Source organism: Antechinus flavipes, chromosome 5, assembly GCF_016432865.1.
Source record: "Antechinus flavipes isolate AdamAnt ecotype Samford, QLD, Australia chromosome 5, AdamAnt_v2, whole genome shotgun sequence".
NCBI classification, from domain to species: Eukaryota; Metazoa; Chordata; class Mammalia; order Dasyuromorphia; family Dasyuridae; genus Antechinus; species Antechinus flavipes.
Genome location: NC_067402.1, coordinates 231,631,541 through 231,655,698, shown reverse-complemented (window position 1 = coordinate 231,655,698; position 24,158 = coordinate 231,631,541). Strand labels below are relative to the sequence as shown.

The window sequence follows — 24,158 nt, the reverse complement described above, 5'->3', positions numbered from 1 at the left end:
GATAGTGGTCAATCTTGTTGCACTCTTGATTTTATTGGGAATGGTTTCAGTTCATCTCCATTATATATGATGCTTACTGATGGTTTTAATTAGATGCTACTATTTTAAAGAAAAGTCCATTTATTCCTATACTCTAGTGTTTTTAGTAGGAATGGGTGTTGGATTTTATCAAATGCTTTTTCTGTATCTATTGAGATGATCATATGGTTTTTGTTAATTTGATGATTGATATAGTCAATTATGTTAATAGTTTTCCTAATATTGAACCAGCCTTGCATTCCTGGTATAAATCCTACTTGGTCATGGTGTATTATCCTGGGGATGGTTTTCTGTAATCTTTTTGCCATCTTTTTTTTTTTTTTTTTGCATCAATGTTCATTAAGTAGATTGGTCTATAATTTTCTTTCTCTGTTTTCATCCTACCTGGTTTAGATATCAGTACCATGTCTGTGTTATAAAAGGAATTTGATAGGACTCCTTCAATCCCTATTTTTTCAAATAGTTTATATAGCATTAGAGTTAATTATTCTTTAAATGTTTGATAGAATTCACATGTAAATCCATCTTAGTTCTGGGGATTTTTTCTTAGGGAATTGATTAATAGCTTGTTCTCTTTCTTTTTCTAAAATGGGACTATTGAACCAATATACTTCTTCCTCTGTTAATCTGAGCAACCTATATTTTTGAAGACATTCATCCATTTTACTTAGGCTATCAAATTTATTAGCATAAAGTTGGGCAAAGTAACTCATAATTATTGCTCTGATTTCCTCTTCATTACTGGCTAGTTTTCCCTTTTCATTTTTAAGACTAACAATTTGATTTTCCTCTTTCCTTTTTAAATCAAATTTACCAAGGGTTTACCTATTTTGTTGGTTTTTTCATAGAATCAACTCTTAGTTTTATTTTTTAATTCAATAGTTTTTTTTTTTACTTTCAATTTTATTAATATCTCCTTTTATTTTTAGAAGTTCAAGTTTGGTAATTGATTAGGGGTTTTAAATTTGCTCTTTTTCTAGCTTTTTTAGTTGCAAGCCTAATTCATTGATTTTCTCTTTCTCTATTTTATGCAAATAGGCATATAAAATTTCCCTTTATTGCTGCATTGGCTGCATCCCACACATTTTAGTATGTTGTCTCTTTATTGTCATTCTCTTGGGTAAATACGATGTTCTTTTTCAACCACAGGGTACTTTTTAAACATTTTATTCTTTTACATTCCAGGTGGAAGTTTTGCAATCACCCTAATTTCTTTGACTGATAGAATCACCCAGAAAATCTTCTCATTATGACCCATTAAATTCAATTTAACAAGTACTTTTCTAATGCCTCTTTTGTGCATGGCATAAAAAAGATTAATACCATCTAGTATCTGCCTTTAAGGAATTTGTATTCTGAATGTGATGCTCACTCTCATCAAGACTGTCACTGTGGTTTCTGGAGAAAATAATCATCTTATTTGCCATCAGTTCATATGAATTACCCTAACAAGATGTGGAAATAGACAAAGCAATGTCCAAGTTTGAATTGCTTTTCTTAATTTTTTTTTGAAAGTAGGATTTCATCTTTATTCATACTTACAATTTTATAGAACAGGATGAAATATTTGTCCCTAAACATGGTGTTTGAGAAAAGAATGGCTTCTTATCTTTCATTTTAATCATTTCAGCCTCTGTTTCCTCTTGTTTCAGTTGGTATTTCTCTACTTCTCGATTCATCATAATCATGTCCTTGTAAAAGTTCTAAAAAGAATAGTAAAGAAACTTGAAAATACTGATTGATATGAGATCTTTCTATCTCTATCAGTTTTGCTATAGAGAGTTATATAAAGCTTTTATTCCAAAGGCAACCAAAAGTCACATCTTAAAAACCAAAATCTGTTATTAAATATTACTGATAATATTAATTGATAGCTCACATTCATACAGCATTTTAAGATTTACAAAACATTATCTTCTTAACAACCATGTGAAGTAGCTAGAGCAAGTATTATTCCCATTTTACAAGGAAGGAAAATGAGGCTATATGAATAAAATGGCAGATCCAGGATGATGCAACTAGCAAGTACCAGAGCTGTACTGGAAGTTTCCTGACTCTCAAGTCTAGTCTTATTGCATCTTTTAAAGTGAGATGGGGGAAGAATAGTGATTGGTAGAAAGAAATGGAGCAAGGTGGGGGTAAAGGGAGCATGGAGTTGAGGGCAATACAAAGCTTAATTTATGATCTCCTTTCCATTCCATAAAATGGAAAACTCAATAGGATTCAAAGTAAATGTTGTGGGGTGCTTTTTAAATTTATAAAATATTTAGCATTCTAGACTGTAATGGACCTTAGCTATTCTATAGACCAACTACTTTATTTTACTAATGGGAAAACTGAGGTATAGATAGTGAAGTAACTTGTGCAGCATAAGGCAGGTGGTAGGTTGGGGTATTTTGTTAAGAGGTTTTTTCAGTTTGAGCTCAGATTTACCCATTCCACAATGCTTCCTTTGACAGCCTCATAACAAGGAGAATCCTTTCCATTTTAGAGCTGATGAAATTTAGTTTCATGTAGAATTATCCTTAACTTGCCTAAGACTACAGAGTTAGTAAATGGCTGACCAATGGTTCAAACACAAATCCTTTTACTCTGGTGCTTTTTCTACAATATGAGGCCAAGTCAGGATTTTCATTGTACTTAAGAAGAATTAAAACAACCCTCATATAAAGTTCTATTTACTAAACCACCTAAGTAGGAAGGAGAAAATAATTATTCCTGGTTCAATTTTTTGTAAAAGAAAAAAACAAACACCCCAAACCAAAAAATAACCACAAAAACAAACATGATAACAAAGCCATTTTGTCTCCATTGGGGAGAACTAACTTTTGCTGTTTTATTCTGTTTTAATGAATAGGAAAAAAACATGGTTCTGAAGTTTAAGAGCTTGGGTTCAAGTATTACCTCTTTCACTTATTATTGGGATGATTATTGGCAACTTTAACTTGCCCTGGCCTCAGTTTTCTTTTTTTGTAGAATGAGGGGCTTAGACTAGTCCCTTCCATGTCTATCAATTTTGTATGTAAAATCTTACCTCTATTCTGACAATTAATTTCCTCTTTAACTCCTGAGCTTCATTACAAGCATCCACCTAAAAAAAAAAAAAACACACACACACACACGTGAGTATGCACACACACATAAACATAACACACAATTACAATCCTGCGAAAGATGAAAGAGAGTATTATTTTACAGATTATATAATAATTTCTTACTTGTTCTGACTTTACTACTTTGGGCAAGAGCCTGGCTGAAATGTATTTTTATTAAAAAATAATTAACTTTCTTTCTCAATAGTTCAAATTAATAGTGCAACTACTATTATGTTAAAGAGAAATATTTAAAATACTTTGAAGAACATATTATCTTTCATGGACTTCAGAAGCTCTGTTTATATAATAAGAAAAAAATTGAAGTGCCTATTAAAACTATGCTTCTCTATTCATTAAAACTGATCTTCTCTAATAGCCTACAATAGGTAATAGTTTCATAGTTATTTATGTTCTTGAAAGTGATAAATTTTTTAAAATTATCTATTATTTAGACAAATCATTCCCATAATTAGTTTGAATGAATATTTCTATGACTTAACAGAATAGTCTTATACATGGAAACCTAACTTCCTTTACCTTCCATGATTGCAGTAATCATTCCAGTAATTCATACAGTCTTTACTGTATCCCATTTGCTTTGCTTGGAGTCTTTTGTATGTTGGAGTCTTTTGTATGTAATAATAATATAATATATAATATTGTATATGTATATTATATAATAATATAATAAATAATGTAAGCCTAGTACTTTTAAGAGCATTAATGCCAGTGTCAAAAAATTGATTTGAGAAGTCAAAATGATACAGAATGTGGAATTCTCATATAAAAACTGTTTTATACATGTGATTGTGAGAAGGGGGTTAGAATTAATGAAAAGACTATTGAACAACTGGTTTTCTTCTCCCTTTAGTTAATGAAAAATTTGAAATATAAGGGACAGGTAAAAGAGACAACCAGGTATTAATACTTTAATGAAATGTAGAAAGTTTATATTTTTACTTCTTTCAAGAGGTGTGAGGTCCTCTGATGAACTTGTTGGAATTAGGACAAGCTAACTAGCCACTGACTGATTAAAATTCAATCACACTTGTTGGTCCTTTAAAAAAAATAAAGACACTGGGAGCAGCTAGATGGTGGAGTGGATAGACCACCAACTTGGAATCAGGAGGAATCTGAGTTCAAAATCAGGCCTCAGACACAAGGTCACTGTGTGACCCTGGGCAAATCACCTAATTCTGATTGTCTTGACAAAAAAAAAAAAAAATGATAAGACACTATCTAGGGTAGAGGTTCTTAACTTTTTTGTGTGTTATGAAACAGTTTAGTGAAACTTATGAACCCATTCTTTAAATAGTATTTTTCAACATGTGAAATAAAGTGCATAGAATTATAAAATCATCTATATATCAAACTAATGAGTTCATAAGCCTCAGGTTAAGAACCCCTTCTCTAAAAGAATCAGTCATGTCAGGACTTCTTTTTTAGTGTCTTCTGTGAGTCTCTTAGGGGAAAATGCTCCCTGGGTTTATAGGGGGAATGTTTCATAGTTACTATTTTTATGATTTAATCTTTATCTTTCTTTTTAATAAATGCCTTTGCTTTGAGTTGTTTTAAATTACTATCAAAGGCAGCAGCAGGGTCTTGTGAATTATAGCTGTGAATGTACAAATCCGCAGAGTACCTTGAACTTCAGATGTGAGTTATGGCTTTGCTTGTGTGTGTATGTGTGGGGGGGGAGTGGGGGAGGGAGACGACTGCATATAGTTTCTCAATGTAAATACAACAGGGACTACAGAATTTCCACTTCCCAGAAGTTTACCTGGGAAGAACTATTAAGACAGATGGGAAGGAGGAAATCTAATCTCAAGTCCAAATAAGAGATTCTGATAGCATTTCCCTTTGTGCCTCTGAAGTACCTGGTCTGAGAAGCAATGAGAAGGGACAGCAGAAGTTCTATCAGTAGAAATTTATTGAGATAGATCTCCTCACTTCAGTCAGAGCAAGCATGACAGGAACAAGCATGATAGGTTGAAAGAGGCACATGTCCCCTACTAGCGTTACTTAGTGTGCTATGAGAATTGAGACTACCCTGGGTGCCAAAGGAAGGACTGCTTACTAAATCATTATTTTATTATTTCCTGAAACATAGGTTTATGTATTCTCAGGCTTGTAAATAAACTTATTCCTTCTTTAAGTTTTGTAAATTTGAGTATTTAAATTTTGTAAACCGGCGTATTTCAAAGGGGAGCTTAAAGCTGTATTTTCACTAGTGGAGTGTCCTGCTAAATGCTTTCAAATAACCTGGGTGGGAAACAAGCATGCCTCAGAATTAGAAACCTCCAAAATATAGCTAAATCCGTCATACCAGAGAAGATACTCCAACATGGATTAAATGGGTTGAGAGAATGCTTGACTCATAGCATTTTGCTTCAGAGATTTTCTAAAAGGATCCAAGTTTTCTTTGTAGCATCACCATTTTTTATTACCTGAATAAACTTGCTGTTCATTTCTTCTAACTGTCTTTTTATCATCATGATCTTCTCCTATGTAAAGAAAGTATGAGGCTGAGTTGTAGAGGTATTTGTGGGTTTGCAATAAATCAACTGTAAAAAAAATAGATCATTCTTAGGAGAAAAGAGATTGTCCTTAAGGTCACTTGACCAGAAAGAATTTTTCTAGTGTTTAGGGCAGATTATTGCTATTAAGTGCAATACCCTTACAACTTTGTTTTGTCAATAACCTCTTTCTCCCAAAAGCTCTAAGTGTTGATCCACACCAAATTTTATATTGAATGTATTTCCTTGGTATATATTTAGGGGATACAACATTTCTCCCACTGGAGACAAGGGTTTTTTTTTCAAAAAAGATTTTTTAAATCTTCAATCCTTAGAAGATACTTAATAAAATGCTTGTTGCTTGAATCATTGAAATGAAGATCAATTTTTCTGTAGATCTGTTATATGCATTACCTTGTGCTAGGCTCTACATGGAAAATACATTCCCTGCCCTTTTATTTCACCAAGTTCATTCTTCTCCAGCACAATTTCTGTGAGGTACAACTCATCATAGGACAGTCACATGTCATTTGGCTTCCTGATTCACCTACATAGTAAAAATATATTATCTTTATCTATAAATCTGATTATAATAAGAACAAGTCAGGGATAGGAAGAAAGGCTCTTCACAAATGCCATTAGTTTTTATTTCAATTTCATTATAGGTGAGTATGCACAGAGGTAGAGGCAGATTTTTTCTAGGCCCAAACAAATGACTTCATAATTATATTTTCATGCTTAAGGTTTCTCTAATTCATTTCTCAAGGTGATCTTTCTTGCTAACACTTGATTAATAGAGCCCTTTCATTTTTTTTTCATCTTACTTATTTCTCTTTTCCTTATTCTGTTCTCATTTTGTCTCTTTGTCATTCCTAATAGATTATATCTTGCATTCTTTTAAGGCATAACCTCCTAATTACTAATGTGTTATTAAATATGCATTATTAAATAACAATGCATAAACACAATAGTAATTAGAAGGATTATGCTATTATGTCAGAAGTAGAAGTTGAACTCAGATCTTCCTAACTTCAAAACAGTCCTACATACACATATATACAGACACAGACATACTCTATCATTATGGGCAAATCTCTAAATCTATCAATGCTTCAGTCCAGTGAATCTAAAACCTTTTGGTCTCAAGATTTATTTATATTCTTTAAAAAAATTTTTAGGACTCCAAATTGCTTATCTTTCTCTGAGTCATATCAATATTTACTGTTAGAAATTAAGATTAATGGGGAATGGCTGAATAAGTTATGGTATAGGAATATAATAGAATATTATTGTCCTATTTTCAGTTGTGATGGTTTTGGCTCTTTTCAACGATGAGGTGATTCAGACCAGTTCCAATAGACTTGTGATGGAGAGATCCATCTGCATCTAGAAAAAGGACCATGGGGACTGAATATGGATCACAACATAGTATTTTCACCTTTTTTATTGTTGTTTGCTTTTTTCCTATCATTTCCCCCCCTTTTGATCTGATCTTTCTGTGTAACATGATAAATGTGGAAATATGTTTAGAAGAACTGCACATATTTAACCTATATTGGATTACTTGCTGTCTAGGGAAGAGGATAGAGGGAACGGAGGGAAGAGGGTGGAGGGAACGGAGGGAAGAGGGTGGAGGGAACGGAGGGAAAAAAATTTGGAACACAAGGTTTTGCAAGGGTGAATGCTGAAAATTATCCTTGCATGAATTTTGAAAAAGCTATTATTAAAAAAATAAAATAAGAGCAGAATCCCAAAAAAAAGACATAACATTTTAAAGTATTAATCCCATTTGAAAATAAAATATCACATAACATCACAATATAAATAACATTTTTATGAAAAGTCACCATATTCTCCAAAAAATTGTAAGAGTAGCATATTTTACATAATTTACCTATTTTTGAAAATCTTTTTAATGCCTATCTTAATAGAACAGAACTGGATTCTCATATCTTCTTCATTCAATTATTGTGATGTTTTAGTTGATGTATATGAAGAAAATCTGATTCCACACAAATATGTAGTTGGAAAAAAGATAAATATTTTAACAGGCAGATAATGTCTTAGTATTATGACAAAAGTAGTTTTGACCACATAAACTTATTGAAAGGATCTGGGGAGAAGCAGTACTCCAACAAATTAGCTAAAATTATAGATTAAAAATCACTTGTCAGTATACTTTATTAAGACTTTCAACAAGAGATGAAATCATGGGTGAAAACTAAAAACTTAAAAAAAAATAATAAAAAATTAAATAAAATTTTAACATTATGAGACACAACATAGTTTAAAGAACAGGGTGCTGGCAGTGTTAAGAAAGCCTAAATTGAAATACTACATAAGTGGCTTACTATTTGTCAGTAGACAAACAATTTAACTTGCCCATGGCTATATTTCCTTATCTAAAAAATAGGGAGAATGAACTTGATCATTTCTAAGGTCTTTTCCAAATTAAAATCGTAGTCTGAATTTATGCATCATGGCATAGAAATAATAATATGATTCAGAATAAAGAGAAAGTTTAAAAGTCAAGAGTTTTGGGGTTCAAACTCTAGAACAACTAGCTTTGTAACTTTGGACATATTCTTTCTGAGTTTCAGTTTCCTAATTTATAAAATAAGAAAAGTGGAGAAAATTACTATGAAGACATTTCTAACTTAATGATTCTATGTATGTATGCTTGTCCACATTGTCTCCTTTATTAGCCAGCAAATTCCTTGAGTAGTGACTTTGTGCTATTTAATATACAACTCAAGTCTATCTCTAGGAAAGCCCAGACCTTTTGACTAATTGGTTTGTCACACACACCTTTACAATTTTTTTAAACATTAATTTAATTTTTCTTAATTACAAGCAAAAAAATTTTAAGTTCTTTTTAAAAATTGAGTTCCAAATTCTCTTCTGTCCCCCCCCCCATCTTGAGAAGATAAGCAGTGTGATATAGACTATACATGTGAAGTCATGAAAAACATTTCCATATTATATATGTCACAAAAGAAAAGTTTCCCTTCTCACCCTCTACCCTTTCACCAAAACAAACAAACAAACAAACAAACAAAAACAAGAAAAATAAAGAAAATTTTGCACCCAGGCTTCATCAATTCTCTCTGAGAGGAAAAGAATTTTTCATTATAAATTCTTCAGAATTGGCTTAGATCATTATTTTGTTCAGAATAGCTAAGTCATTAATAGTCAATGATCATACAACAATGTTGTTCTTGCATACAATATTCTCCAGATTCTGCTCACTTCATTTTGCATTCAATTCATATAAATCTTCTCAAGTTTTTCTGAAATCATTCTGCTCATCATTCCTTTTAGCACAATAGTATTTGTGGAAAACTATGCCTCATGTTATTCTGTTTTGCTTTTTAAATTTTTAAAGCTTTTATTTTCAAAATCTATGCGCGGATAATTTTCAAAACAAATATATGGATAATTTGACCTTTGCATAAACTTGTGTTTCAAATTTTCTCCTTCTCCCCCCCTCCCCTAGATGGCAAGCAAGTCAATATATGTTATACATGTTAAACTATATGTTAAATCCAATATGCATAAACATCTTTTAAAATCTTTTTTTATTTTTTAAAATAGGTTTTTATTGACAGAACTCATGCCAGGGTAATTTTTTACAACATTATCCCTTGCATTCACTTCTGTTCCGATTTTTCCCTTCCCTCCCTCCACCCCCTCCCCCAGATGGCAAGCAGTCCTATACATGTTAAATAAGTTACAGTATATCCTAGATACAATATATGTGTGCAGAACCAAACAGTTCTCTTGTTGCACAGGGAGAATTGGATTCAGAAGGTATAAATAACCTGGGAAGAAAAACAAAAATTCAAGCAGTTTATATTCATTTCCCAATGTTCTTTCTTTAGGTGTAGCTGCTTCTGTCCATCCTTGATCAATTGAAACTGAGTTAGATCTCTTTGTCGAAGAGATCTACTTCCATCAGAATATATCCTCATACAGTATCGTTGTTGAGGTATATAATGATCTCCTGGTTCTGCTCATTTCACTTAGCATCAGTTCATGTAAGTCTTGCCAATCCTCTCTGTATTCATCCTGCTGGTCATTTCTTACAGAATAATAATATTCCATAACATTTATTACCACAATTTACCCAGCCATTCTCCAATTGATGGGCATCCATTCATTTTCCAGTTTCTGGCCACTACAAACAGGGCTGCCACAAACATTTTGGCACATACCAGTCCCTTTCCCTTCTTTAATATCTCTTTGGGGTATAAGCCCAATAGAAACACTGCTGGATCAAAGGGTAATGCATAAACATCTTTATACAATTCTCTTGCTGCACAAGAAAAATCAGATCAAAAAAAGAAAGTAAATGAGTAAGAAAACAAAATGCAAGCAAACAAACAAACAAAAAAGAGTGAGAATGTTATATTGTGATCCACATTCAATTCCCACAATCTTCTTTCTGGGTATAAATGGCTTTCTTCATCACAAAATCATTAGAACTGGCATCAGTAATCCCATTGTTTGAAAGAGTCATATTCATCAGAATTGATCATCCTATAATATTGGTGTTGCTGTATACAATGATCTCCTGGTTCTGCTCATTTCACTTAGAATCAGTTCATGTAAGTCTCTCCAGGTTTCTCTAAAATCATTCTCTTGATCATTTCTTATAGAACAATAATATTCTATAACATTCATATACCATAACTTATTCAACCATTCTTCAACAGATGGTCGTTGACTCAGTTTCCAATTTCTTGCCACTATGAAAAGGTAGGCCCCATGGTTATGGAAGGAAATGTATTGTAGCATCGAAGGAAATGAATTGTAGCTACTGTACTTACTATGCCATTTTAGTAAAAATGTCTTGTCTTTGAGTTAATTGTATTCTACTGACCATATTCTAAGCTTTATTAAAGATAAGGGGTTGTAAGGGGTTGCAAGTTATAGTTTTAGGATGTGAAATTATAGGAAAATGTGTTTCCTTAGGAAATTCCACTTATAAATTAGTACAAATGAGAGTTGCAGAAGGTAGGCCAGGGAATCTATTATCCCTGGAAATTATGCTTCTCTTAGATTGCATTAGGTTTTCTTTTAGCTGTCACATCACATTGCTGATTCATTTTGAGTTTACAATACACTACCATTCCTTGTCAAGTTACTATATCATATTTATGAAGTTTTTTTTTAATGTAAGTCTCTATATTTATCCCTATTACATTTTATTAGATTTATTAGATTCAGTCCAATATTTAATTCTGTCAAGGTCTTTTTGGATTCTGATACATATAGAGTGTATTAGCTAATGTTTCAAGTTTTGTGCCATATGTGCCATTTCATTAGTATTTCAAGTCAATGATAAAAATATTAATAGCCCAGAGTCAGATCCTCAGAGCATTCTACTAGAGATGTGTCAAGTTGACATTTAATTATTTTTTACTTCTCTTGGAGTTGGTCCATTTAATCAGTTCCAAATTCATATAATCTTATTATCTAATACATGAAATACTCAATATTTGCCAAAATGCTTTAAAATCCAGATAAATTATATCTACAACATTGTCCTCATCTATTAGCTTAGTAATAATTTGGAAAAATGAAAAAAGGAGGATTAGTCTGATTGACCTGTCTTTGATGAAACCAAAAAATTTTAAATTAGTAACTGCTTCCCTTTGCATATGTTTGTAAGTATTCACTTATCATTTCTTTAGTGATCTGCTCTGAAATTTTCCCAGGAATCAACACCAAGTTCACTGGCCTATGTAGTTTGAAGACATTATTGACTTTTTTTTAATTTTTAAAGAAAAGTTGGGATATTTGTCCCTTTTCCAATCTTGTGATGTCTCTATCATTTCCTGGGATCTTTAAAATTTTGCTGACATGACTTAGTGATCAAATAGATCAATTCTTTTTTATTAAAGCTTTTTATTTTCAAAACATATGGATATATTTTGAATAATTTTTCAACATTGACCCTTTGCAAAACCTTTTGTTCCAATTTCCTCTCCTTCTTTCCCTCATCTTCTCCTCTAGATGGCAAATAATCCAAAAACATATTTTTAAGTATCACCAAGGCTGTAATTTGTTTTGCTTGACTATGTATATTTTCCACAAAGGTTTTGTTTTTTCCTTTTCCTTTTTTTCCATTGGCAGAATAGAAAATTGGGTAGGTACGAAAATTGATTTTTATTGACTACAAAAATAAAATTTTAATGATAAAAACTACTATACCATCTTTTCTTGGATAAGCAACTTCTTATTAGCCATTTTTATTCTAGTGTTTTTAGTGAAGAGATAATTTTGCTTGGCACTATTTCTATATTTTCTTTCACATTGAGATACAGAGTTTCAAAGGTGATAAAGTCCCACTTCCTCATTTTACAATGAAGACACTAGAGCCCCAGGAAGGTTAAGTGATTTCCTCAATATTGGAGGCAGGATTTGAAATCAGGTTCCTTGCTGACTCTTTAAAAATAATTTATATAGTTCTTTAAGGTTTGCAAAGCACTTTATGTATGTTATTTGATTTGATTTCTCACAATAATTCTGTGAGGCAGATACTATTATTATCTCATTTTACAGATGAGGAAATTTGAGACTGAGATTGATGAAGTGACTTGATCCAGTCACATAGCTCCACTGCCAGTATATTTCCTTCTTTGATCTAAAAGATCAAAAGGAATTTTAGTCATTCCCTTAATATAACTTTAAAAAAATTTCTTTGGTCCTTAACTTTTCTTGCCATCTTAACTAATTCTGAACTTCAACAATCCTGGAAATTTTTTGTGTTTTATTGATGAAGTTTTTCCTTCTCATTATAGTTGTTAGCAGCCGCATCCTTCAAATTGCATTTTCTCTTAATCACAAAGAAAACCAATTAAACAATAACAACAGATATACAGACTATGTAAAAAACAAGTATTGAGCATTCTGACTTAGTAGTCCTCCATTTCTCCCACATTTTCTCCAGAACCTTCAGTAATTTTCTAGTTACTTAGAATTCAAGTTGCTTTTAATCATCTGTTCATTTACAACATTGTCATTATTCCAGAAATAAGAAAAAAATTATGATTACAAAAATACAAAGATATTTCAGTTTCAAAACAACATTTCTGAATTTCTAATATTTGTTATTTCAGACATGTTACATAACTTCAGACAATATTAGTCCCATTACATTTAATTGCTATAGTTTGGTTTTTTTTTTAGCCATTCCCCAATTGATGGGCACCCATTTTGTTTCCATTTTTTTCCCCCCAATTCATTGTACTGCTGCTGTTTATATTCACATTTCATTTATCACCATCCCAACTGCCTGGGGTGTGAAACTCTGGTCCCTTTAATCTGTAAAATTAATCACTCTGAAATTGTGTCTCTTTTGATCTGCAAAAGAAGAGAGATTGGGATCCATACATCTGGCTGGCCTTTTCTAAGGCAAATCACCCCATTGATCTTTTGGGGATGCAGACCCTTTTCAGGAAATTCCAAATTCCAGAAGCCTTCAAAGTGATATCCACTCAATTGGAAATCTAGACCTAGGGACTTTGGCTTTTTTTTAAACCTGAAACCTGAGCCTCAAGATTCCTTATTAAAAGGCAACTTTAAACTAATTTCTTTGCAGAATGTCCATAGTAGTATGCTTTGCTTCTTTGGCATAGCTGCCAGGACCCTGCCTGTTGTGAAGACATTCTTTTCTCAGTGCCAGCCTCCATTTCCCTAATAGCTCTTTGCCACTAGGAAGTCAGTCTCTTAGCAGAGCTGACTTCACATCCAACAATAAACTTCCATTTTTGCCACTTAAAACTCTTCGGGCTCGTGAATTCTTTCACAAAGGACCTGGCATCGACCAAAAGGGGATTCCCACAACTCTCTGATTGCCACTAGAATCCCATCACAACTACGTTGAATTCTTTCTTTTAATACATAAACCTTGTCTGACAATGAATAAAATATTCTGTCCTAGCAGTCCTTTTTCCTTCTCCAACTTTCTGCCATAAGGGAAAAAATTCATTTTGTTCTCTCTTCTCTAAAACATTTTCTGGCTTTTCTGTAATTTGGTGTTTTAACTTCCTTGTGGTAAGCTTTTCATTTATATTGATGCCATCATTGTGTATATTCTTCTTCTTCTTCTTCTTTTTTTTTTTTATCATTTAACTCAGCAGTAGTTCTTATACACTTTGCCACATTTCTCTGAATTTCTTATATTGTTTCTCACTGTACAATATTTAATTATATGCCATTGATTTTTTTTTAGCTATTTCTTAATCAGTATATCAAACCTACTTTGTTTCTAGTTCTTTGCATCCCTATCTTTTGAACCATTTTAAAGAGTGCAGCTATTAATATTTTATTATGCATTGCATTCTTTATTTTTGTCTCTGATTCTGTAGGAGTATATGCTCAGTAGATGAATCCTTGATATTTTTAAAGGACCATGTCACACTCATTGTGTTATCTGATTGTGCTTCCACTTTCTGTATATTTCTTTTAAAAATTTAAATTAGTGAGATCCCCTGTTTATCTACATTAGTCCTCAGACAGCTCTCATTTTTTTTCTCTTCCTCACAATTGTTTTGTCTTCAAATTTTATTTTTTGATAGTTTTCTAAACCTTTTTGGATAACTTCCCATCTAGAATTTTAGCCCATGGAATCCTACCTATTATTTCTTTGAAGACTTTGAAATTTGTTTTCCCAAAATCTAGGATATAAAAAGACTATCTCCAACTTTTCCCCTTCTTCCTTCATGAATTCTTGGAAGCAATGATGGACTTATGAATTTATGAACTCTTGAAAGCCTTCTTTTCAAGGATCCCATAGCATTTCTATTTGCATCAAACCATTCTTCCTTCTTATTGTGAGAATTAGATCCAAGATAGAATTTTTCCTTGTTGGTTTTTCCCATTTTTGGAAGAATAAAATTATCAATAAGTCAAGAAATTATTAGCTATTCTATTTTTGGAAGAGAGTTCATCAGATATCTGGATAATTAAAATCTCCTGTTACTACTATCTCAAACTGTGGCCTGGTCTCCTGTTACTACTATCTCAAACTGTGGCCTGGTGTGGCAGAGTTAGAGAAAATGGGGAATATCCTTTCCACGAGGGGTTCTTGCTGTGGATATGTAGCCCAGATTCTTTTTTTTCCTCCCTTAATAGTATTCTATTTTTCCAAATACATGTAAAGAAAATTTTCAATATTCATTTCTGTAAGATTTTGTTTTACAACTTTTCCCCCTCTCTCCTCTTGCCTTTCCTCATAACAGCAAGCAATCTAAAACAGGTTAAACATGTACAATCCTTCTAAACATATTTCCATATTTGTCATATTGTTCAAGAAAAGTCACACCATGAGGGAAAAACCATAAGAAAGAAAAAGCAGGAAAACAAGCAAGCAAACAAACAAACAAGGCAAACTGTGCTTTGATCTATATTCATTTTAGATCTCTATTTGCAGATGGCATTTTCTATCCTAAGTCTATTGGAATTGCCCTGGATCACTATATTGCTGAGAAGAGCTAAGTCTGTCATAGTTGATTATCACATAATCTTGTTACTTGTATAATGTTGCTGAGAAAGTTAGTCTTAAGGATGAAGAGAACCAACTACACCCAGAGAGAGAACTGTGGGAACTGAGTGTGAACTACAACATAGCATTTTCACTCTTTCTGTTGTTGTTTGCTTGCATTTAATTTTCTTTCTCAGTTTTTTTTCCTTCTTGATTAGATTTTTCTTGTGCAGCAAGATAATTGTATAAATATGTATACATTTATTGGATTTAACATATATTTTAACATATTTAATATGTATTGAATTACCTGCCATCTAGGGGAGGAGGTAAGGGAAGAAGGGGAAAATTTGAAACACAAGGTTTTATAAGGGTCAATGTTGAAAAATTACCCATGCATATGTTTTGTAAATAAAAAGCTTTAATAAAAAAAAAAAAAAAAGAAAGTTAGTCTTAGAAAATTACCTACACTTTGAAAGGTTAAAGATTTTCTTAGAATTACACAGTCAAATGAATAAATAAGACACTGGACTTGGATTCTGGTCTGCCTGATTCCAAGTTCAATTAAATCTACCCACTACATTAGGTTGTCTCTTATCAGGATATTAGATAGCAATTTATTTCATCCATCTCAGAAGAAATACATGCCAACTTAAAACTAGACTTATAGTTTTATATAAGGATAAGTACACCACTAATTATCTCAACTTTGGAATAATTACTTTTGTTATTTAATAAACTTTTTTGATTGAATAAATTTGAATAATTGATGAAAGGCTTTGAGGCTTGGTCATGTCTTGAGGAACTTATATAAAAAGAAGGAACTAACTCAGAAATAGACGTTTCAGGAACTAGCTGAGAAAAGGAAAGGTCAAGGAATGAGAGAAGAAAGCAAGATAAGATTATGACTATGGCAGATAAGGAAGATATTAAGAAGAGCCATCAGTCCTAGAAGGCATCTTAATGTAGAAGATTCTGGTTGACTCAGCTCCAAGAAAAAGATTGCCCCCCAATTTCCCTTTCAAATTGTTTGTTTACACATAGAAATTTCCTTGCTTCTCAACCTAAACATTTGGAGCAACTTGAATTTTGTTTCAACCATAAAGAGATTGGGAGTTAATACATACATGTAGATGCATATACACACATATATTTAACAAATAAAGGCAGAAAATCAAATCTCTTCCTCCATGTTAGAAATCGTCCTAATTGAGCACTTGGATTATTTGTTATACACCTAACTTTCCATTTAAAATAATTTCATAAAGCTCCAGAAGGTGGATTCATATGGAACTTTGAGGATTATTATATTTTCCCTAGGTTTAAAACAAGTTAAATGTTATATATGTATTAATTAGGGATATTGCATCACTATTATTATAATCTCCTCCAAAGTTAAAGTAATTTTGTGGGAATTCCTGAAGATCTTTCACATTGACTTTCTTGTCTTGAATAATCGATGAGATATAGGCATTAGCCAGGTATAACTCTATAAACTTTTTCTGGTTCATGCTGTCATTCATTATCTTTTCCTTTAAGAAGCTGCACAATTGCAGGGAATATCTCCCCTTGCGCCACCAGCACTGACTGATAAACCTAAGAATTCCTTTTTAAAAATATTTTTAAAGCTTTTTATTTTCAAACATATACATAGGTAATTTTTCAACATTGACCCTTATAAAACCTTGTGTTCCAAATTTTCTCCTTCTTCCCCCAATCCCCTCCCCTAGATGACAAGCAATCCAATATATGCTATACATATTAAAATATACATTAAATCCATTTTGTGTAAGCATATTTATACAATCCTCTTGCTGCACAAGAAATCAAATCAAAAAGGAAAGGAAATGAGTAAGAAAACAAAATGCAAGCCGACAACATCAAAAAGAGTGAGAATGTTATGTTGTGATGCACATTCAATTCCCACAATCCTCTCTCTGGCTCTCTTCATCACAAGATCATTGGAATTGGCATCAATCATCTCATTGTTGGAAAAAGTCACATTCATCAGAATTGATCACCCTACTATATTGATGTTGCTGTGTACAGTGATCTCCTAATTCTGCTCATTTCACCTAGCATCAGTTCATCATATAAATCTCTCCAGACCTCTCTAAAATCATTCTCTTGATCCTTTCTTATAGAACAATAATATTCCATAATATTGATAAACCATAATTTATTCAGCCATTCTCCAATTGATGGACAACCACTCAATTTCCAATTTTTTGCCACTATGAAAAGAGTTGCCACAAACATTTTTGCACATGTACCCCAAGAATTCCTAGACTCATAAGATAGACCAAGAGTGGAAATTTATACAATTACTTGCAATTTTTATTCATTAATAGGAAGGAAATAAAGGAAAGATACTTAAGCAGAAGACACAAGCTAGGAATTGAAGACATAATACTTCCAAATGCTTATAGCCAACTATTGTCTCTGGGGGATAGAGGAATACTTGTTAGAAATCAAAGAGAAACACAGAATCCCAAAATGATGTGCTCAGAGGAGAGTGAAAGGGGAGATTCCACCCTAAGAGTCCATTCCTATGTGACATTCAGTGGCCAGTTCTCTTTAACATAGTCTTCAGGCACTGAAAATAATTAGTTTAGCAAGGGAAAAATCTCTATGAGAAGTGCTCTAAATCAACCCTGATAAAAACTCTATTGTACCTTTTTATGAGGGGCTTGTGATCTTGCTTCCCAAACTTATTTACTTTCTATTCCTACCTCTTTGATTGTTCCATCTCTTTTCTTACCTAGGTCCTTTTTCTTCTAAATACAAGCAATGGTACAGATTCTATCCTGGGTCCTATTCTCTCATGATCTTCCTCTCTTGGAAATCTAAGGGGCTTTCCTGGTTCTATGTAATTGGCAAGTTTGTAACTCCAATCCTAACTTCTGCTCTAATGGAGTTTTAGGTTCTCGTAACCAATCGCTGCTAAACATCTCCACCTAGAGGTCCCATGCTTATTAGATTCAAACTCTTATAATCTCTTCTATGGAAAGAAAAGCTTACTCTGTCCCTGGACCATTTTTCACATTCTAAGTTCTCTGCCACTCCTTAAACTTCTACCTCTGATTAGCCGTTTTTGCTCTAGACACTCTCTTTTAAAGAGAAGGCTCAGATCAACCATGTCTATAATTATGTAAATGAAAATTAAGTTATAGAATTACAAGTGAAGGATGGTCAAGTCAAGGAGCAATTATTAAGCACTTTCTCTGCATTAAGTACTAAAAAAATAAATTCAAGAAAACAGAATCACATTCTCTGCCTTCAAGGAACTTTTATTCTAATAGGGGAAGACACTTTATAAAAGGGAGCTGAAAAGTGAGGGATGGGTGAAGGTACCCTTTGTAGGGTACACAGTTAGGAAAGTCCTGTGGAAATGAGTCGGTAGTGCAGTTTGGAGAGGAATGAAGACATGGTTAACTTCTATTTTAAATGGAGTGTCTAAGGAAAACCTGAAAATTGGCAAAGATAAAATAGTAAAAGTCATTATTGATAGTGTGGTGAGAAAAGAGATGTGAAGTGGTCCAATTTCTCTAAATTCCTATTTGGAATTATTTTTAAAAGCAAGGAGTTGGTGAGGGGATAGATTATTACACTTGAAGTCAGAAAGACTTGAATTCATCCTATCTCCAGAAGAAAAATCTATTAATCACTTTCAGCCTCAGTTTCCTCATCTATAAAATCTATATCTATACATTTTACATCTATATCTATAGATTACAGATATAATAAAATAATATCTATAAAACAGATATAATAAAAAGCTTCTAGCTTCCAGAGTTGTTCTAAGAATCAAATAATAGACATAAAATTGTTTGTGAACCATAAAAAATTATGTACATGCTACTTATTATGCAAAAAACACACTATTCATATCCTTTGATATAGCAGTTTCTATTACTGAGCCTCAAAGAAATCAAAGAGAGAAAAGAAGATTAGATGAATATAAAAATATTCATAGTATCTTTTTTTTTTGGAGCAGTAAATCAATTTGGAAATGTCTGAAAAAAAATTAGGGCATATGGATATAGCAGAAGATTATTATACAACAAGAAATAATATGTTGAATTCAGAGAAATATGGGAAATTTTATAATAATTATAGTTATGAAATAAAGGCAAAAGAACAAAATAGACATTAACTCCAAGAAAGTAAATAAAAAAACTAAAAGGAATTGAACGCTGAACAATGGAAATGCCAATGAAGGTTTTGGAGAAGAAAGAAAATATGTGTCTTCTCTCATGTCAAGTGTTATTATTATTAAGCCAAGTTGGCTGGATGTGGAGAAAGCTATGATTTTTTTAACATCGTTTTGTGTGATAGCACAAGTAGGGGTGAATAAGGTTGTGATGCTTCCTAAGCAGAATGTAATGCTTAAAGCTGTTTGGTTGTTTTCTATAATGGGGTTAAATTGGATTAGGAGGAAGATGCCTGCAAAACAGGTTGGGGATGACTGGGACAAATTATTGTTTTTTTTTCTTTTTATTATTCTTAAAACTTTTAATTTTCAAACATATATGCATACCTAATTTTCAACATCCATCCTGGCAAACCCTTGTGTTCTTAATTTTTTCCCTCCCTTCTCTTACATGGTAAATAATCTAATATATGTTAAACGTGCAATTCTTCTATATAAATTTCCACAGTTATCATGCTGCACAAGAAAAATCAGATCAAAAAGGAAAAAATGAGAAAGAAAACAAAATGCAAGCAAACAACAACAAAAAAAGTGAAAATACTATGTTGTGATCCACACTTAGTCCCCATAGTCCTTTTTCTGGGTACAGATGGCTCTCTTCATCACAAAAACATTGGAATTTGCTTGAATTATTTCACTGTTGAAACGAGCCATAGGACAGATTAATGTATACAAGGTTTTCTATTATCAAATATTATTTATCGTTTAATATAAATTTAAATAAAATTTAATTTTATAAATAAAAATACATTTTTATCATGTAATTTTTTTTGGTCAAAATAAAGGGCTCAATATGGAAGTGTAGTAGGAAATTATTTTAATACAAAGACAAAATATGGGGTATAGTAGATTGGACTGACACCAGTAGATTCCTAGTCTAGATTCAGGTTGGTCACTAAAGAGTTTTGTAACCTTGAAGATAGGTTCACTTTTCCTGGTCTTAGTTTGCTGTGATTGAATTATACATAGTTAAGTACTCCAAAAATATTAGTCTAATTATAAGGAGGCAAAGGAACTTTAGGAATTCTGAATTTGCAAGGTAAACACAGTGCAACAAAAATTTAGGAAAGAAATCCTAACTTTCTAAATTCAAAAGCTCTTATCATAGAATGGAAATAAATATTTCACACACCTAGCAAATGCACCTACTGTATTAATAAGTAAAAACAGGCAAATCAAACCTTTTCCTACCATCAGTGGTTGGGATTAAAACCCTGAAAATTTCATCTCAGTTCTGATCACTTGATCTAGAATTTCCAACTTTGTCAGAATATTGTTTTCAGTTTGTGGGGATATATCCCTTAAGGGGAAAAAAAATTGAGGTTCTTAGAGATGGTATGTGCAGGATGAATATTACTGTCAGCCTTCTTACCTGTTTGCTTAACTCTTCTTCAATTTCAAGGTACTGATTTGACTCTAGCTGTTCCATTTGGTTTTCCATTTCAATGACTTCATTTAATAAACTACAAAGAAAAATTGACCAGTCTTACTAAAGAAATACATTTAATGGAATTTTTGTCTAGAAAGATCATTATTTTAGTTACATTTTAAAGAATATTAATATTTTAGCTTTTCAAGGAACTATAGCAACTATGACAAAGAACCAAGAGTCTTTTTTTTACATCTATCATTCAAATGTTTTCAGCATCTTAACAAAAAATAGTTCCCTTTTTGAAATTTTTTGAAGCTGATTATTATATTTAATGGAATGCCAGTTACACAAGGATTTTTCTCAAGATTACAAATCCAGCTATTTTGCAGAAAGTCTAAATGACAGAAAAATGATGCTTCTAATTAATATACCTAATTTTAAAGAAGTATTTTTTAATTAAAGCCTTTTATTTTCAAAACATATGCATAGATAATTCTTCAACTTTAGCCCTTACGAAACCTTGTGTTCCACTTTCCCTCTTTTTCCCCCACCTCCTCCCCTAAATGACAAGTAATCCAATATATATTAAACATGATAGAAATATATATTAAATCCAACATATTTATAGAATTATTTTGCTGCCCAAGAAAAAGTCAAATAAAACAGGAAAAAAATGAGAAAGAAAATAAAAATCAAGTAAACAACAAAAAGAGAGAAAATGCTAAGTTGTGAATGATATTCAGTTCCCACAGATCTCTCTCTCAGTGTAGATGGTTCTCTTCCTCACAAGATCATTGGAACGGATCTAAATCATCTCATTGTTGCCACGCACAATAATCTCCTGGTTCTGCTCATTTCACTTAGCATATGTTCATGTAAGTCTTAAAGAAGTATTTTTAAAACTTACTTAAACACTGCCTACAGGTTAACTGAAAAATGTGGCTATTTCTCCTCTTTGGTGTGTAGATCAAAGAAAAAAATCTAAGAACCACTAGTATGATGAAATACATAAATAAATTTTATGGAATTTTGTCTGAATTAATTATTAAGGTAATAACTAATTATAATAAATAATTAATGTAGAAATAAAACTATAATTAATGTAGTTATATGTATATATAAAGCATTTAAAACATTTTAAAATGCTTATTTTTGTTCTTTTTAATATTTGACAGTAGAAATTTATAGATCATAGTATTTCCTGGGAATCAATCATTCTTCTTCTTTCCCTGTTAAAGAATAATATCCCTCAATATCATTCAGTTACATATCCCTGTCAATGATAGAGCCTGTATGCCAGTCAAGTCAACAATTCTTTATTAAGAACTCATTATATGCTAGTCACTGTGTTAAGAACTAGGGATACAAAGAAAGACAAAAAAATTAATTCCTGCCTTCAAGTTGTTTAATTTAATGTGGAAGACAATTTTTCTTCCTGCCTTGGAAGAGACAGGGAACTTCCGAAAACTGTCTATAACAACTTGAAATTATAATTCTAAATAATTAGCATTGTTCCCCCCTTCCCCACCAGTGAAAGAGATTATTGTAAAACTAAACTGTATGACTGCAGGAATGGTGGAGTGAGGCAAGATAAGCACAAGTTTTAGTGTGGGGATTTTGAAGGAATATACTGAGGGAAGTATTTTGAAAAGAGACTAATATTTGTTAGTTTTGCTATTTATTTATCTAGAGATTTCTCCTGCTTATTTTTCCACTTAATAAAAGAATCCTAATGTGCTGAGTGAGACTATACCTTTAAGAGCTTCAAAAAATATTTGAAAAGTTTAATTTACTCTATTTTCTCAACCATCACCCCCAATTCTTTCTCTTGTGACTATTACTGGCAAGTACTTTCTATATGATTTTTGTGTATTTCTTTAAGCCATTTCTATTTCTTGATTTGTCTTCACTGGGGAAAACCCCCCCCAACAAAACTTGTGCATCATAAGTGCTTTGTGTGATTTATGTCAATATAACTTCTTAGAGAAAGGTGTAAGGACAGCTAAATGTCCTTAGTGGATAGAGCATTTGGTTTGGAGTCAAGAAATACAAATTTGACCTCAGACACATACCAATGACTAATTGGAAATACAGAGAATTTAAATGGAACAGAGGTTCTTGATTAAAAATAGACAGGACTTGAGGGTTGTGAGCTGAAAGTGAGATAATTTTATGGTTTGGATTTTATTAATATTATAGAAAAAGAAATGATGTCTGATACATTTTCATCCCAAGGACACTGTAGTCATTGTTGAACCCTAATCAGGTGACTAATCTGTAGGTCAATCAGGGAAGCTCTAGTTTCCACCTCATAGGAGGTAAAAGTAGGGTTATTAAACACGATGAAACATTCTGAGTCACCACCTGGGAAAAGGAAGGTGTGATCTAAAAAGACTCTCTTCCTAGCTACTTAACCATTAGGACTAGGGAATCAGCACAAACCTTTAAACTTTTCCAGATAGCAACACCTACTGTTACAATAAGATCAAAGGAACGAGGCCTTAAAGATGGAAGTGACTTCAAAAGCTACCTAAAGATATTTAATATTTTTAATATTGAATAATGTTAAATGAGCTTTTGAAACTTTTAAACTAGGACTTCGAAATACTTTATTTAAAGCCTTTCACCCTCAATAGACTTGCAAAAAAGTTTTTGACTAGTTTTAGACTTAAGGTGCTTTCAATGACAAGAAATCTTCCCATATACAAGCATTTAGTAGGGCACATTAACTTACTTTTTTACTGCTTCTTCTGTTGCATTTATTTTTTGGACAATTATGTCATTTTTTTCAATCCAGTCTTTGTGATCAATTCCAAGTTCTTTAACTTGAAGAAACATCCTTGAATTCCAATAATTTAGTTTGTAGAACATAGTCTCTTCAATCCTGCAGAAATATTGCTGTGATCAATATTATGGAATAAAGAGAAAGAATGACTCACCTCTGTCTTTAACCTTTAAATAGGTTTATTTTTCTTTTCCTTCTCTGTGATGATAGGTAGAATCTCCCTGGCTCCTGCCACCTAAGTGGACCAAATAGACACTTTTGACAAGAAAAGAGGGCCGATTTTTTTTTAATCTTTATTCTCCTCCCAAATATTTAATCACCATTTCAAAAGTTCAATGAAACAATTTCTATTTTTAAAAATATTACTTAAATATTTTTTATTTGAATTTTTTTTAATTTAAAAATACTTAGAGATTGTTTCAATGAATGTGCTCTTGATTGAATTATAAGTTGATACACCTATTCTGGAAAACAATTTGAGACTAATTATAATAGTTACTAAAGAATCCATATCCTTTGTCCCTTAGGTGTCCAGAGAAGTATAGAACAGAGGAAAAGATCCCATGCATATCAAAATATTTATAACAGTACTATGATAACAAAAAATAAAAATGAAAAAATTGGAAATAAAAGTTTCCCATAAATTTG

General features: G+C 32.1%; 1 protein-coding gene across 1 annotated transcript in view; it reads right to left on the bottom strand.

The window, feature by feature from the left end:
• SMCO2 (single-pass membrane protein with coiled-coil domains 2) overlaps positions 1-23,603 on the bottom strand; it is a 30,113-nt gene extending 6,510 nt beyond the window's left edge. Inside the window, exons 1-5 of the mRNA XM_051961167.1 lie at positions 23,460-23,603; positions 20,726-20,816; positions 5,582-5,638; positions 3,074-3,130; positions 1,582-1,742 (exon numbers count right to left, since the gene is read on the bottom strand). Coding sequence (XP_051817127.1) covers positions 1,582-1,742; positions 3,074-3,130; positions 5,582-5,638; positions 20,726-20,816; positions 23,460-23,596 — 503 coding nt within the window. The 5' untranslated portion in view covers positions 23,597-23,603. The remainder of the gene's footprint in view (positions 1-1,581; positions 1,743-3,073; positions 3,131-5,581; positions 5,639-20,725; positions 20,817-23,459) is intronic.
• Positions 23,604-24,158: the final 555 nt, after the last annotated feature.